Here is a 17,957-nt window from a genome sequence, read left to right on the forward strand (position 1 = left end):
GGCTTTCTGTAAAGGTTACACAGATTAAAAAAATGCTTTTGATCATGAAGTCTAAAGTGTTCCAACCTATAAATAACTGACCCCTTGTTTCTTCAAAGTCTCTGAAGAAAAGCCATAAAAGCGTAAAAATATAAAATGTTTATACTTTTACATATCTAATTTACTTATCTTGATTAGCAATAGGAAGTTTCTATAATCTGAAGGAAAATCAAATCTGTTTCCATCAGAGTTTAAAAAAAAAAATTACAGCCAGTATTCTTTTTGGATTTTACTCCCAGAGTGAAATGCTATAGCAGGTAGGAAGCTGTACCTGCCTGTACCACAAGTAAAGCAGGTAGAAAGAAATCTGTAAAATAATATAATTTCTCCCAGTTAAATAGCAGTCAGCTATCCAGAGGTAAATTAATTCTCTAATTAAGGTATTATTCAGTTCTCGAGAAAGATAGTTTACCTCTTAGAGAGATTTTGTAGAAAAGTTTCATAAAGATAAGTGACTAGATAAACAAATAGTTTTATTATTAATGAAGAAAATATATTGAAGTGTGAATAATCAGTGGTAAGGGAATTATAGGTGACCTAATTTTTTTCTATATACTTTTATATTTTCCATAATTACCATAAAGAGCACATATTACTTGTATTTTTTAAAATGTAAACATTTTTTTAGGGAAAAAAAATAGCTTGGATTTAAACAGCATCTTCTTTCCAAAGTAGTATCAAAATTAAAGTTGTACCCCACCCTCCAAAAAATAGGCTGCTTTTTTTTCTGGTTCCATGTCATCAGAAATATTACTCTGAAAATGTTTCAAAATAAACCAAATCAAATATTCTTGGATGAGCTGGGTTCTTCCCCCAAGAAAATGACTTTCCAGAAGCTCCTGTGAAGCTGCTGTGACATACCTGCCCTCCAGCGGCACACGCAGCCACTAAGCCAAACTGGCCGCCTTCCTTCCGTAATCTGTTGGCAGCTGCCATGACCAACCGACAGCCAGTGGCTCCAAATGGGTGTCCGAGGGACAGTGACCCACCCCAATTGTTAAACTTCTCCAAGGGAGGTGATCCAACCTGGCTCACATAAAAATAGACACAAATATAAAGATGAGTTTACTAAAGAAAAGAATCAGACCAGGCCATTAGAAATAAGAAGTAACAGAACTGGAGAGAAATAACTAACAAGATATATCACAAATTATTTTACTGCAAAAATTTCTAGGTAAATCCTGAAAGCCAAGTGCCCATTTATTGTTTGTTTTCTTTCCTTTTTTTTTTTTTTGGTGGGATGTGTTCACAGATTTCATCTCAGTGCCCCCAAATTTATTTATGTATTTCATTTCTTTTTCATCTAATATCTGAATGGGAAGAACAAAAAACCTAAAATTTTGCTTTTATTTTTTCCTAAAGAATTTTGCGACTAAGAGACATATCTAAGGAAACACAAAATTCTTCATAAGAGAAGTTCTCTACATCATGTTTTTACTGGCAGGTAACTAAGCTCCAAATATTAAAGTGCTTTGGAAGGTCAAGCATATTTTGAATCAGAAACTTACCTTGGTTTTTCTACCCATGTAGTTTTGTGCAAACCAATCAGAATCCATGGCTTTTAAATTAGCCAAAATCTGACCCTAGAAGGGAAAATAATTCAATAAGGACCTTTTTCTTAATGTTTCTCGAGGCTTCCTTTTACACATGAGTTATCTAACTCTAAAGCTGAGCAAATTTTTGAATCAGTTTTCATTGAAAATTTCCTAAAGAAACAATTTGGTACTTTTAAAGGGCCTTCCTTACCTTTAAGAGACAGCTGCAAAAGGCATGACTTTTCACACTTAACATGTGGCCCCAGATTCTCTCCCTTATACCCCTCCCCTGCCAGCAGTGCCAGCGCTTCGCACGTAAAGCTCCACGTCCATTTTATTCCTATTACAAACCACACCTTATTCTCTCCCACAAACGCAGACTCCATTTATTATTACAGTTCTTTAAAATGACTTACTGAGAAAGCTTCATGAAATTCAAAAACATCAATATCATTCATTGTTAATCCTGCCCTTTCTAGAACTTTTGGAGTAGCATATGTTGGTCTGAAAAGAAAAAATAAGTAGTAGGTAAAAACTTTAACTTTTAACCTAGGAGCTCCTTCACATTCCCCAATCTGAGCTCTACATAGGTACTGAAATACCCTCTCATCCACAGACTCTACTGGACAAATATTAAGTGTTGGGGATCCAACAGTGAGCTGAACAGACATGGCCTCTGCTCTTATGCAGTTCATATCATAGGGTCAGGGAAACAAATAATAAACAAGTAAACAACAGAAAGACAAACTACTCATGTGAAGAGCTAGAAGAACAGAGTTCAAAGGCCAAATCACAGGAAAGGGCATGGCTAGTCTGAAGAACATAATGGAAGCCAGTCAGCACAGAGCCTTGGGAGGGAGGGGGGGTAGTCTAAAACGAGGCGGCTTTTGTAAAAGGCTCTTCTGGAGACTGTGTAGCAGAGTGTGTAGCAACATGAAAAAATACTTATACATGTTAATAAAAGAGGAATACAAAGTTATATATGTAGATAACTAAGTAAAAATTACAGGAATAAGTAGACAGAATCCAAACTATAACATGATACACCAACATTGCTTCTTGGCATCTTCATAAGGACAAGTATAAAATGATACACCAGCACAGAGGACTATTACAGTTTTTTAAAAAAATCCAACACACAAACCAATTATAAACTCGGGGCTTAGCATACTTTAGAATCTGTATAATAAATACTTGTGATTATGGCCCAAGGATAGATACACTGTCACCTACCCAAGTAAAAGCTGATCCTTTGGATCTTGAGACACGTACACAAAATCTCTGGGAAAGAAAGGAGAGGTTAGCTCCAGTAATAAAATAAAGAAACCCGAAGTGATTTATTTCAACATTTACTTTACCTCAGATATGCCTTCGGCTTATAACCCATGGCTAGAGCTTTTTCCTCTGACATAATCAACATTGCAGATGCACCATCGGTCTAAAATGTTAATCAGAACAATGACGTTAAATTCTTCGGCCTGTCCGGAGGTCCTACTATAGCCATCTTCTTCTATGTTCTGTTCCTGAACCTACCAACTAGTTACAGTTATATGGTGATTCTATATAACAAAACCTTTTCATTTTCTCCATTACTAAGTCACAATTCAAATATCTACACTACAGAGTGTTTGACCCATTTTTGGAGGATGTTCAAAAAGTACCATAATTGCCACAATGGACAAAGAGAGTAAGTATAAATACATATATATTTAGAAACATGTATTTATAATAAACAAAAGTTGTTTGCTTTTGGCACAGAATATCAGTAATTTTAGGCATTAAAACAATTTCTGATTTACTTATTTGTTTGTTTGTTTGTTTGTTTAGCTGCTTCCTGCCTGTGGCTTCTAGGTGATATTCTTCCACTAATAGTTCCAAAGCAAGCAAACCAGTGGAAGAAGAGAAACAGGCAGGCGGCTGAGAACATGAGAACCATGGTCTTCCCTCTTTGGAAACAACCCTTATGCTTTTTCCTAATTTATAACTGAGATGTTGGAGAACAAAGAGGTACCACTGGAAAAAAGCCCTTTACCAAGACTTCAAAAGAGCTAAAAAAAAAAAAAAAAAAAAAAAAAAAAAAATCCAAAATTCCATAGAAAAGGGAATTACTCTGTAGAGCTTATAAAATAAAAATAATTTCTACCACATTGTACCATATTGGTGTAACTCAGTAACGCCGAAGAGACCATGCAGGCACCACCAATAGGGCGGCCACAGAGCCTGGAAACATTGCTTATTATACATAGTGCGCAGTTGATGGACATCACATTAATACGTTCAATGCACCACTGTGCAAAATTGAAATGGATATGATGCAGCACACAATTCCAAAAACCCATGTATCTGTTATGTATTGCCTCTGATGATTTGTATTTCTGGTTTTCAATAAATAAACCTGCACACTCCAGAAGTAATCAAGGAGCTTCAGATCTGCAAGAGCGTAGCCCACACCGTATGGCCCTGTGATCGATCCAGTTTGGTTTTGGAAATGATCATCTAACCAGTCCTTCACCACTTGGGCTTAACGGGGTGGTGCTCCATCCTGTTGGAACTACTCCAGGCACCCTCTTCCCCTAGACCAACAGCAGCCATTAAACTGTCACTTACCCAGGCCAAATACGTCGAACATTAGCCTATGTTTCTGGACGTTATGTCCAGGTAGGGAAGCTACATTATAAAAGAAACACAGACCAGGTGGACTATATTCAGAAGATTAAACCCAAGGTGGTAGGAGAAGGGAAATCACACCTCACAGGCAGAACAGAATGAATAGGGATGATTAAATGAGGGAGAGCCAAAATACAAGGAAGGGTAGGAAGCTACCTACAGGTAAGTAAAATAACAACATAACATGAGGGTATATTTATTTCATGATAGGAAAATAATTTGGGAATATAAAGCATTATTTTCTAATAATCAGAGCTAGAAGAGTTATCTTGTCACTCTGCTCACTTTCCATGTCTTATAAGACTCCCCAAATTCATATCTCCTATGTTCCAAAAACACCTTTGCTCTCTAATCTCCTTGATCTTTCATTTGCTATTCCCTTTGCCTAGAATGCCTTCATATATTTCTTCAAATGGCTTGTACTCTTCTCTCAAGATCTGCTTCTCAAGTATTAACCTCCTCTGAAAAGCCTCTTCGACTCCCCCGAATACGTTATCTTCTCCAACAGCCTACCCTTAGAGCCATCACAGTGCTTTCCCACTCTATTATAATCACCTGCTCTTTTTTCCTCCAGTGCCTCGCACAGGCAATCAAAAATTTTTGACTGGTTAAGTGTTTGAAGACAACAGCCTTTTGTATCAGAACAGTGGCTGGACCAGATGACTCTAAGGCCTTAAAAACTCTGATTCCATTTGAACATTATCTTTTTAATGAATATATTTTTAAGCCTCTATTTTTAATACAAACAGATAGGCCTACTTTAGGTTTTTCTATAGAGAGTACACAAATATAAAAGCCACCAGTAAACACATAGTTACCAGGAAAGAAGAATTTGCAGCTGTCACTGTGCCATAGGGCTTGATAAACGCAGGTTTTAGTTTGCCCATCTGCTCCAGGGAGGAAGGACGAATGCCATTATCTTTGGTAACTGTATCTTTTCCTATAAAAATATAAACTTTTTAACTCTAAGGAACTACAAGCATTATATATCTTCTCCAGAGAAATTAGAAGAATAGCCCTGGCTGGTGTGGCTCAGTGGACTGAGCATGGGCCTGTAAACCAAAAGGTTGCAGGTTCAATTCCCAGTCAGGGTACATTGTCTAGGTTGCAGGCCAGGTCCCCAGTTGGGGGTGTATGAGAGGCAACCGATCGATGTATCTCTCACACACTGATATTTCTCTCCCTCTCTTTCGCCCTCCCTTGCCCTCTCTCTAAAAGTAAATAAAATCTTAAAAAATAAGAAATAATAATTATAAGAACAAAAGAAGTGTAAACCATACCTATTAGCTAAAAAGAAAATCTTTTACAGTTATCAAGATATTATCAAATTTTAACCTAAATCCATAAAACATTAGGAAAAAAAATCTAAGTAATTTAACAAAAAAGAAACACCCTATTTTCTTAAGATAGTCATTCACATTTGGCTATTTTATACAGAAATCATATAAATGAAGAAAAAAATAGGCATGTACATAAGAACTAAAATATATCAGGAAGATATAAAAGGAGGCTCATATAAAAACTTCTCTTTAAAATGTTTACCTATTGTGGCCCTGACTGCAGTGGCTCATGGGGTTTGTCATCGTCCTGCAAAGCAGCAGGTCGCCAGTTCAATTCCCAGTCAAGGCACATGCATGGGTTGCAGGTCACGTTCCTGGTTTGGGGGCATGCTAGAGGCAACCTATCGATAAAGAGAGGGTTTCTCCCCCTCTCTTTCTCCCTCCCTTCCCTTCTCTCTAAAAATAAATAAATAAAATGTTTACCTATTGTTACAACATAAATTGAAACTTGAGTCCAGGTTTAAGCATAAAGGCTGAGTATTTTGGAAACTGAACCAACGTATTAGCTGAAAAGCCTTTTGGGGTTTTTGGAGTTTTAGAAGCCATTCAGACCTCCCCAACAAATATCATGCAGAAGCCCCCTTCACAAAGTAGAGCCAACTGTTTTACCTGGGACTTTGAAGGGTATAACATCAGAAAGGAGTCCTTCATCCTGTGCCTTCTTGGCCAGGCTATGCGAACGCAGTGCATACTCATCCTGTTCCAGTCGAGAAACAGCAAAGGCAGCAGCCAGTCGGTCTGCAGAGTGGCCCATGGTCTCATTGGTAGAGAACTCTGTCACCCCAGGGAGCTGAGAAAGGAGCCATATGGGATCAGGTACACAGTTAACAGGTGTGATACCACACCCAAGCTTATTTAGGGAAGTTAAAATCTACTATCAATCAAGACCAAGAAAGCGAAGCTCTAACACAGCATCTCTAAAAAAAGCTTACAAACTCAAATTTTCCAACCATTACCTTTTTTGTTCCCACCTTAATCATATTTCGTTAACTGTGCCCTGTAACTATCAGGGTATAAATGAACCTATGCTGCTTTACCCAATTCTAAATCTCAGCAGCAGGCTGTTTTGGAAACACAAGTCTTTATGTAAGAGTTCACAAGTCTTACCTCAGGTGCTAGGAAATTCAATCTGAATTTAGAGATTAAAGATAGTCGCTGACCCACAGTCTTAGCCTTATTGAGATCAAGCATCATTTTCCTCATTTTCCTTGAATGACGAATAGGGATGTCGGACATTAACTCTACACCACCTGCCACGATCACATCGGATTGGCCAGAAGCAATCAAGCCAACACCTACAGGACACAAGTCAATGGATACGAACATTTTTCACAGAAATCAAAAGGCCATTGACAATTTAAGCTTCCCAATTTAAAAGTTGTATGACAGTCATCAGCATTGTACAACATTTGTAATTAAGCTCTTTATCTTTTCAGAGGCATTAAAATGATTTTTTAAATAATTAAAAATACATTCAACACACTAGAGAAAAACAAGTTTCATTCAGGCCACATGAACATCTGGAAATATCCACAAACAAATCATACTCTAAACCAGAACCTTCAGCACAGTTCATATGCTCCCAGTTTTAGTTTTCAGATATTTTTACTGTAAAGAGAATTTCAATTTCTACTATAAGCCAAAGAAATTCTGGCTTTTGAGATGTAAGGCAGCCCCCTTCCTCTTTATGGCCACTGGCAAGCATTTCGTTATTTCACCTGGGAGTGACCCCCTTCTGGGTACAGTGAACTGCCCCAGTTGCTGCCTCTGGCTTCATTCCCTGCCATGAATGGGGCAGGCGGCCCAACCTGGCCTTCATGTTGCTGAGAGATCACAGGAGCACCATAGCTTTCAGATTTCCTATCTTTTTACCATAAGGATTGATGCTACAAAATGTCCCACAGTTTTACTCAAGTTTGTTAGGAGAATTTGTAACTAATAATAAAAAATGCCAAGCTGTGGGGAGAAAGTAGAAGAGAGCGCTGCACTGTCTAAAGCAGTGACTTATCACTATGGCTATGGTGGAGGGTGGAAGGCCACAGTCTCCAGAGCAAAGCATCATAACCTCCTCCTCTAACTTAGAAGGTTATAAACCATTCATGCCTCAAATTCAGAAGCACCCCCTAGAAACATACTCCTCCAGTACAAATACAAAAATTTAAATATTACCTTATTTTTTAAAAAACACAAATTCAGAGATTTGTGTCTACCATTTACTTCTGTTAAGAGTATTTTTTTAATGATCAAATCAAAGACAACAGAGAATTACCGTGCACCTTCTGCTTTCAGAAAAACATACCTGTGGTCATGGCTTGATTGGCAGAGATGCAAGCCATGGTGACAGTGTGAGCCGGAGTCTTGTCAGAGAAGCCAGCTCCAAGGGCAGCCTTCAAGGGACACAGTGAATGAAATGATCATATTACATGTAAATGATGCTTTGAGCACTACTTCTCTGTGTGGTGAGTCAGGAAAGGGTTTGATTTTAATATTCTATATAGTAATATTTAAGATAAATCATGCCCATCACAGAAGTGTTTTACTCATGTTTCGTCTAGCTATTAATTGATAATCACTCTGCAAAACTCTTGGTAGGAAGTTTCCAGCATGGTATACAAACCTACAACATCTCATCTGGTTTCCTAGCAATGCTTTGCTCAGAGTTTTCAAAGATGTCAATAATTTGATTTTAATGTATTTAAATGTTCAAATAAAGTAAACCTGTTAAAAACAGTTGATGAAATGGTAAAATATATCATAGAGTGGGGTCCTCATGATCTGAGTTCCTACAGTTCAAAGGCTTAGAGCAAAAGCTAAAGTCATCAAACATGAAAATAACTTACGAAGACCTGGCCACTCATAAGCCTCCCTGCCAATGTCAAGTCAAATAGGGAAACTGGCCAAATATCCAGGAGGTCAGGTCGATGAAAAACTTTGGGAAAAGTTCCTGAGCCACCAGTGAGCCTCTGACAAGTAAGGGTTAGACCAGTTAATGCCTCACAGACAAAGCTGGTCGGGAGGATGACACAGGGGGGCTTCCAAAGAGAGCAATTTGAGGGGCCTCGAGAAAAATGGAGACCCTATGTCAACCTTACAAAAATGACCTTTATTATAATGGCACAGTAATGTTAAACATGAAATGAGCACATCTATTATTTTATGATACTACTTATGGGGGATAGCCAATAAACCAATCAATGCCGGACTGCATGGTTTATGTAAAATGAGTGCATAGGTGCAACAATAAAATACTTTTCATAATATTAAAGGGTCACTGTAAAAATAACTCTCAACTCCCCAGACCCCCACCATCCCCACTATGAAATTCTGATCTCCATTAGGGGAATTAATTTTTAGGGGAATTAATTTTTAGGGGCCTTTTGTGAAACTATTTATCCTCAGAATCCAAGCTCTCCTATACTTTGGTAAAATAAACATGTTCCCAAAGTCTAAATTAAAGAGGTTCAATGTTACTTCACTGATTTTTATCTTTATATTCATACTATCTCTACACTATTTACCACAATTTATAGAAATATAAATATGTTACAGGACTGTACATGCCACATGACCTTACGCTGGTCTTTCCAGGTAGGTCAGATACCAAGTGACCAACCGATTTTGCTGAAAACTACCTCCTGCCAACTGCACATTAGCCTCTCCATGTAAACCAATCCAAAATGAAGAGAAAGGCAACTCTTCAGGGGGCGGGGAGAGCTGCTCAGTGGGGCAAGTGTAAAGGGCACCCAGGTCATAAGAGCCAATGCTCACAAGGTCCTTCCTAGCCTGTGTGACAACACCCTTGGCTCCAGCTGACTCTCAGGACAGAAGGAGCTTTAAATAGAAGTGGTTGCTGGTGAGCCTCATCCACATGCTTCTTCTATTTAAAGTCTGAACAGCTCTGATGGCAATCTTAGGCTCTACACAGTACACACTAAGGAGCAAGCGGAAAGGTGCCTCTTAGTTAAGTGGGAGAGCAGGGAAATCTGCTTCAGTCAAGTCAGATTCATGGGAACCCAGCCCCAAAAGTTTTTTAGGATTCCATGTAAATTTTGTATAAATATAGACAACAAATTCTCCAGCTGAAAGTTATGTCAGCTTTTAGGTTACACATCTCAACTCAATCCTTCCCTGCAGCCACTGCAAGAATTCCCTGGACTGCAATGCAACTGGTGTCAGTATGGGGCAGAGAAAAGGAATCTAGCTCATGTCACTCAACAGCTGAGATCTGCATATGGATGTAAAGTTTCCAGAAAAAAAATTAAGGGAAAAACATTATGGCTTTAGAGTTAGAATAGAATAGAAATATACAGAAAATTGAAAGTTTTCATATTTATTTTTAGGTGCTCTTATAGGAGTCACTTTGTTTTTTCAGAATATAAAAGTTGAAAATGTATTATGAATAGCTTGATGCACCGATAAAATTATTATATACAGCCATGGCTGGTGGCTCAGTGGATTGAGTGCTGGCCTGCGAACCAAACGGTCACCGGTTCAATTCCAGGTCCCCAGGAGGGGGCACATGAGAGGCAAACACACACTGATGTTTCTCTCCCTCTCTTTCTCCTTCCTTTTCCCTCTCTCTAAAAATAAATAAAATCTTTTTTAAAAAGTTATCATATACAATACACTTGAAAATGTGAAGGCCCACCCTGGCTGGTGTGGCTCAGTGGCCTGCGAACTGAAAGGTCACAATTCGAGTCCAGTGAGAGCACATGCCTGAGCTGAGACCAGGTCCCCAGTTTGGGGCATGTGAGAGGCAACTGGTCAATATTTCTCACTCATCAATGTTTCTCTCCCTCTTTCTCACTCTCTTCTCCTCTATCTAAAAGTAAGTAAAATTTATTAAAAAAATTTTTTAAAATGTGATGGCCCAGGGAAAGCATAAAAATCAAAGGAGCGGGAAAAAACTCTTCGTGGCTCCCTAACAACATACAGCTGATTTTTGTGGGCTGCAGTAACGCCAGGCCCTTGGCGGTTAGAACATTTACTGACAGGTAAAAAGGTGGGGCAGAACAAATACTTCAGTTCTGCTCATTCTCCCTCCTCTGAGCTGACAGTGTGGAGCACTGCCCTTACAATGACACTGAGCACAGTAACAGAGCAGGTCTGTCATTATCTTAATTACCCAATAAACCCTGCATGGAGCTATGCCAACTAGGGCAAAAGTAAACTCCTGTAAAACAATTTTTTAAAATCTACCTACGTGTCTTTTAGTTCATGGAAACAAACGAATAAACAAGGCAACCTCCAACAAAATCCATGTCATAAAATGAGCTCTTTGCAAAATGTTGGAAATATTAAGTTAATTACAAGCTATGCTCTAACATTAATAAAAATCACATCAGCCACAATCTGCTGTAATCTTTATTTTCCTAACAAAACAGATAGACAAATTAACATTTCCCCAACCAGCTTGACTAACTGATTTGATTTCTGTATAGTACAAATATATACTACTATAGTGTATATCATTTGGTTTATGGTACAATTCTTTTAAATATTGAAAAACATTCGTTATTCAAGTTATAAAATCACATTGTAAGTCAGATACAACTTCACTTAATGGACTTTAATAGCATTTTTTTAAAGATTTTATTGATTGATTGATTGGTTGATTTTTAGAGAGAGGGCAGAAATATCAATGTGTGGTTGGCTCTCGTGCCCCCAGCTGGGGACATGGCCCACAACCCAGGCCTGTGCCCTGGCTGGGAGTCGCACCTGTGACCCTTTGGTTTGCAGATTGACACTCAGTCCACCAAGCCACACCAGCCAGGGCTGGGTTTTACAGTATATTCTATTAGCTGAAATACAAATTGATTCTCCTATCAATCTCTTTAAACAATATAAAGTTTGTTTTACTCACCTCTCTAGCCAAATTGCTTGTTTTCACTTCTTGTATAACTGTGCCAAAGATGATATAATCAACAACTTCCTTTGGGACATTGGTGCGTTGCAATAAACCCCTGAGAACAGAAATTCAAAGCAAAGAAACAGTTAACACATCAAGGTAGCGCAACAGATCTTTTAAAACACTATGGTTCTTTCAAAAAGTTAACCTTGAATTTAAAAGAGTACAAACTGTATCTTTTCCTTAATTTGACAAGCATGTGGCTGGCACTTTATCAAAGAAGACATGAATGAAAGAGTGATATAAAAGGTTAACATGTGATGCTCAACTGGCAATGAGAAGTTATACAGAAAGAATAAAAAATAATTTGGAATAGGATAAAACAAATAAGTAAACATAGTAATAGTGGGAACCAAGTGTTCAGTCAAAAGAGACAAATAAAATAAAGTAAAAATCCCAGATACATTAAATTTAACATAAGTGTGTTAAATATAAATATGAAATGTCAGTATAAATATATACATATTTCTAGATCTCCCCACTGATAGAAACTAGAAGGAACAGGTATGAGCACATCCTGAACTCAGACTTCGTTCTAAATGCCATTCCCCATTAAAGGAATCAGAACACTTCAATAAATGACTGAGACCAAGGCTAAGGTAGAGAGAGTATAAAGTGAACCTCATTGATCTATTTGTGCTGAAAATAGGAAAGCACTCAGAGACTAATGGGACCATATCAAAAACAGGAATATAGGTGTACAGATTTGTCAGAACTCATCAAACTGTACTTTAAAATTTGTGCATTTTATTATGTGCAAATTATACCTCAAAAAATAATATTACACTAAAAAAAGGGGGGGCACAGGAGCCAACCTGAAGGAATTCCAGCAGTTAAAATGTGGGATAATCTGGGCTTCAAAAAGAATGACTAATCTTGACTATAGCATAAGAAACAAACAAAAATCCATAAGTCCTCATTATAAAAAAGCAAAACTGTTCTTTATAGAAAAATACCAGCCAATAAATGTAGGAGGAATAACAAAATTAGAAAAATCACAACTTTGTAATAACTGATTCAGGCAAAAATTATCAATAAATGCTAAAACCATTTGGTGAAAAGTTATTGGTGAAAAGGACATTCACATGGTGCTAAAATAGCACTTTATAGATCACTTACTAATTGCAAAGGGGAACATGTTACCTTATTTTTAAAATTTGGCTGTCTGAGCCCCACCATGACCATGGGATTAGATTTAGCGTCACAGATCATGTGCCCCTTCATATGACACAATACTCGTATGCTTTAATCCATGAAGTGTTCTTACCAAAAAACAAATGAAACAAAACAACAAAAAACCACATTTAACCTGAATATAATAAAGCCTTGAGATCTACAGGAAATTCATGGAGGAAAGTTAAATATCACTATGAGAAAACATCAAGAGTAAGGGACATTTATAGAACCGCTAGCCTGGACTTTTCAAAAAGTCACTGTCATGGAGAAGTGGGTGGAGGGAAAAAGAAATTTTCTAAATTAAGAGACTAAAGAGACATATTCACCTGTAATATGAACCTTCATTGGGTCCTGGTTTGACAAAAACTATTAAAAGACAAGACATTCTCAGAACAATTGAAGGGGATTTAACTATGAACTGGATATTAAAAATTATCATGCAATTACTGTTATTATCTTAGTATGGTAATGGTATCATGGATAACAGAGGTCCTTATTATTTGGAAATAAACACCTAAGTGTTTAGGGCTGAAGTATTTTTTTAAAGATTGATTTATTCATTCATTCATTCACTCATTCATTTTTATAGAGAGGGGAAGGGAGGGAGAACGAGAAGGAGAGAAATACTGATGTGTGGAAGGAACATCGATCCTCTCACACGCCCCCAACCAGGCACCTGGCCTGCAACCCAGGCATGTGCCCTAACTGGTCATTGAACCAGCAACGTTTTGGTTTGCTGGACAATGCCCAAGCCATTGAACCACACCAGTCAGGGCATTTATGGTTTATGGCTAAAGTATTAAGATGTTAACAATTCACTGTCAAATGCTCCAAACTATATGTTATAGATACAGCAAATATGGCAAAATGATAACAATGATTAAATCTAGGCAGAAGGTATATAAACATCCACTGTATTATTCTTTCAATTCTATTGTACATTTGATATTTTTAAAAATAAAAAGTTGAGGAAAAACATGCAAATCACCAGCCTGGGACTATAATCAGAAGTAGGAAAATAAGCTGGCTTTGAAGAAAAAAGATCATTTTTATTTTTGATATGCTGAGCTAAAGGTGTCAAAGAAAACAGGTCAGATTAAGATATTTGTGAGTCTTCTACATTAAAAAAATGATTAAATAAATGAGATTTTTAATAAAAAACATGTACACAGAGATATGCAAAGCTCTAAGAGCTGAAACTGGCTAAATACCTTTAAAAAAGAGAAACAGGAAGAATTTCTAGTTTGGGGTGGTGTTTTTTTTAAGTAGAAAAGAATCAGTTAGGAGATGGAAGGGAAATCATAAAGGTATAATATTAAGAAGTCAAAGGAAGACAATTTCAAGTGGCAGTGTCAACTCCTACAGAATATAAAGAGACTAATACCTGTGAAAAGGTTGGTACATTTAGTGATCACAAAGTCACTGCTACTAAGAAAAGCTTCCAAAGTATAGTTACTATAGATATGCTGAGCAATGGGAGTAGAAATGATTACTATAAGATTAAGAAGAATAAATAGAATAGTAAGAAAAGATGCTCTGACTGGTGTGGCTCAGTGGATTGAGTGCCAGCCTGCGAACCAGAAGGTTGCTGGTTCAATTCCCAGTCAGGGCACATGCCTAGGTTGAGGGCCAGGACCCCAGTAGAGGGTGTGCAAGAGGCAACCACACACTGATGTTTCTCTCCCTCTCTTTCTCTCTCCTTTCCCCCTCTCTAAAAAAAATAAAAATAAAAATCTTTTTTAAAAATGTACTTTAAGAAAAGAGAAACAGCTGTTGCTTTCATTCTTTTGTTTTTTTAATCCTCACCCCAGGATATGTTTATTGCTATTAGAGAGTGAGGAAGGGGAAAGAAGGGGAGTGGGGGGGGGGGGGGGGGAGACAGCACGCACTTGAGAGAGAGAGACATTGAAGTGAGAGAGAAACATTGATTGGTTGCCTCCCATATGTGTCCTCACCGAGGATCAAACCCACAACCTAGGCATGTGTGTGCTGTGATCAGGAATCGAACTCAAGACCTTCTGGTGTACAGGTTGACAGTCCAACCCATTGAGCACCCAGCCTGGGATGCTCTCATTCATTCTTCAAGTCTGGCAGGAACAGAAGAAACAGAATAGATGGGCAGAAAGGTCAACTGAAGGGTTTTTTTCAAACTAAGAAAAGACCTATGGCTGGTTGAAAACACAAAGGCAAAGAAAGCATTAATGGAAAATGAATGAGACAATGCCTTACATCCACCAGCTGCTTGAATTTGTGTAGCACGTATGGCTAAAATCAAGAATAAATAGCCTTGGTTGGTGTGGCTCGGTGGATTGAGCACCAGCCTGCGAACAGAAAGGTCCCCAGTTGGATTCCCAGTCGGGGCAAATGCCTGTGTTGCGGGCCAGGCCCCCAGTTAGAGGCATGTGAGAGGCAACAATCCATGTTTCTTTCACACGCTGATGATTCTCTCCCTCTCTTTCTTACTCCCTTTCCCTCTCTCTGAAAGATTTAAAATCTTAGGAAAAAAAAAGAAAAAATGAATCATGTAAAAGCTTATGTTTTCTTACTGCATAAAAGTTAATATATCCTACATATGGAAATTCTATTAAACATGCTAGTTCAAGTGTGAAAATTGAAAAAAAGTGCTTTTAATGAAACCGGATTTACTTACGAAAGTGCTGCTCTAGCCAAATCATGTGACATCAGGTCTTTATATCTGAGAAAAGAAAATAAACAATTTAAACTCAAAGCCTAGAGTTTTACTAAAATCTTTTTCATTCTATTTGAAATAAGTAAAGAGATTCTCCAACATAAGCTGCTGCAAATGCATTTATCTATACTACCTAAGGCGGTCCAGCACTTCAGGTGAAGATGCAGTGTGACTGCTGCTCCGTCAGCCTTAAAAATGTGGTAAACCTTAACTCCGACTGAGCTAAGAATTTAAACAAATCTGCCCAACATCTTACTGTTCAGCATGACATATGTTAAATATTCTTTAAATACCACCTTTTCAATTCTCCTGTTTAAAATATTTATTTATTTATTTATTTAGTGATGCCTAAAGAGGCATGAAGGATATATTAGGACATTTCAAGAATCTTTTAATATTGAAGTAATTTGAGATTTACAAAAGAAATGCAAAGATAGAACAGAGTTCCTGAAAACTCTTAAATCCCCTTCCTCTAATGCTAATATCCTATATGACCAAGAAGCACTTGTCAAAACTAAGAAATTAACATTGGCATAATACATTCGCTAAACTACTAACTTTACCTGAATCTCACCAGTTTTTCCACTAACATCCCTTTACAGTTCTGTTCCAGAATCTAACCCATGCATGTTGTTGTCATGCCTCCTCAGTCTCCTCCAATCTGTGACAGTTTCTCAATTTTTCCTTGTCTTTCACGACCTTGACACTTGAAGATTAGGGTTATGGATTTGCGACAAGAATATCACAGAGGTAAAGTAGTTTTATTGTTTCATATCAGAGTGTACAAACTATCAATATGACTTATTAATAATGATGTTAACTTGATCACTTGGCTAAGATGGTCTTTGTTAGTTTTCTCTACTATTAATATTTTGCCTTTTCTTTACTCAATTTGTTAGAAGTGAGTCACTGGTCTGGTCCTCATTCAAGGGGAGGAAAATTAAGCTTCACTTCCTAGTGGAAGAAGTAACAAAGAATTTGTGAATGTATGTTAAAATCACCATAGTAATTAATAAATATGTTGGAGGGGAGAGTGGTAGAGGCTATACTACTATCTTGTTTCTTCTTAACATTTCTCACTAATTTTAGCATTCATTCATAGAGCTTGCTTGCAGCAAAGCAAAAATGGGGATTTATTTTCCTACTTCTTCTATATGTATTAATTGAAATCCATCTATAAGGAAGACTTATCTTTCCCTCTCATCTATTTATTTATTCAATCATTTATTTATGTCAGATTGGACTTGTGGATGTTTACTTTATTCTTTGGGTTATGATGCAATAATATCACAATTAATTTTATTAATCAAACTATTCCAGCTTTGGTCATTGGAAATTATTTCAGGCTGGTCTTGCGTGCTTTTGACATGCAGCCATCCTCTTTTTTTTTTTTTTTTTTTTAAGCACTTCTTGCCATGGCTGGTATGGCTCAGTGGATTGAGCACCAACCTGCGAACCAAGGGGTCGCCAATTCATTTCCCAGTCAGGGCACATGTCTGGGTTGCAGGCCAGGTCCCCAGTAGTGGGGTCACAAGAGGCAACCACACATTGATGTTTCCCTCCCTCTCATTCTCTCTCCCTTCCCCTCTAAAAATAGATAAATAAAATCTTTTAAAAAAAATAAATAAATAAGGCACTTCTTTACATTCTGGCACAACAAGGCGTTCCAGGCTCCTCCTGCATTTTCTCTGGCCTAGACCGAGTCATTCTTCTAGGGCGCCCAGCCCCTTTTATTGAAAAACAAGATCTAGGTGTGAACTATGTTTATTTAAATGTCAAAAAATAAATCCACTTTAAGCCAATATTTAACCACTGGATTAAATTAGAAGATTCATTCTTAAGTTCCTGAAAATTAAAACCTAAAAATCCAAAAATGTTTTTATTTTCACTGTAAATCACAGAAGAATCATTAGTAGTTTTCCAATTTTTTCCAGTTCCCTCAAATTTAGAACAAAATAATTTGGGGACAAGTTGTGTCAATTTTTAAATCATAAATTATTTTTTTGTTTTACAATCTTTATTCTCATGCTCCTGTGCCCCCCTCTTTCAGGATGACTGGCAGACGCTCATGTCCCACCGCTGGAGCCTGCTCTCAGGAATGTTTCCCAAATGCCTCGCCTCTTAGGAGAACCTGTTTTAACAAGTATCACTCCAGTTGAAAGCGAAGTTTCTTTAAATTGAACAGAAAAAGATATTTTTCCATCTAGAAAATGATCTTCTAGTACAGAAGACTTTTTTTGTCACCTCATTTACAACACTAGTAATATCACTGAACTATTTGTCTTCTTTATAAATTTTCTCGTCTATATTATTTTTAGTCACTTTTGTCTTTATATGAACATTGTGTTAAAATTGTTATTCTTCCTTCCCTATTAACTAACATTTCTTACATTACTCAAAGTTTATTCTCTCTACCACTAAATAGCTCATGAACTTTTTCTTTTTTCAATCAGGATCCTTAATTAAACTAAAACATAACAATAAACGACAAAAGGAACAAAGCTTATACTTACATGCTAAATGCCACAAATCAACCTTTATGCAAATACTAATTTATTGATTACCAAAAAAAGTTTAAATAATTTAGCAGAGTGTGTTCACAC

General features: G+C 37.3%; 1 protein-coding gene across 1 annotated transcript in view; it reads right to left on the reverse strand.

The window, feature by feature from the left end:
- Nucleotides 1-17,957, reverse strand: part of HADHB (hydroxyacyl-CoA dehydrogenase trifunctional multienzyme complex subunit beta) — a 31,486-nt gene that overhangs the window by 2,213 nt on the left and 11,316 nt on the right. Inside the window, exons 5-15 of the mRNA XM_054568873.1 lie at nt 15,316-15,360; nt 11,445-11,544; nt 7,881-7,968; nt 6,689-6,876; nt 6,191-6,371; nt 5,060-5,181; nt 2,933-3,012; nt 2,808-2,855; nt 1,991-2,078; nt 1,548-1,622; nt 901-1,065 (exon numbers count right to left, since the gene is read on the reverse strand). Of these exons, the coding sequence (XP_054424848.1) occupies nt 901-1,065; nt 1,548-1,622; nt 1,991-2,078; nt 2,808-2,855; nt 2,933-3,012; nt 5,060-5,181; nt 6,191-6,371; nt 6,689-6,876; nt 7,881-7,968; nt 11,445-11,544; nt 15,316-15,360 (1,180 nt within the window). The remainder of the gene's footprint in view (nt 1-900; nt 1,066-1,547; nt 1,623-1,990; nt 2,079-2,807; nt 2,856-2,932; nt 3,013-5,059; nt 5,182-6,190; nt 6,372-6,688; nt 6,877-7,880; nt 7,969-11,444; nt 11,545-15,315; nt 15,361-17,957) is intronic.

This window comes from Pteronotus mesoamericanus, unplaced genomic scaffold (assembly GCF_021234165.1).
Source record: "Pteronotus mesoamericanus isolate MK-2021 breed Mesoamerican mustached bat unplaced genomic scaffold, CSHL_Meso_final contig_101, whole genome shotgun sequence".
Taxonomy (NCBI): Eukaryota; Metazoa; Chordata; class Mammalia; order Chiroptera; family Mormoopidae; genus Pteronotus; species Pteronotus mesoamericanus.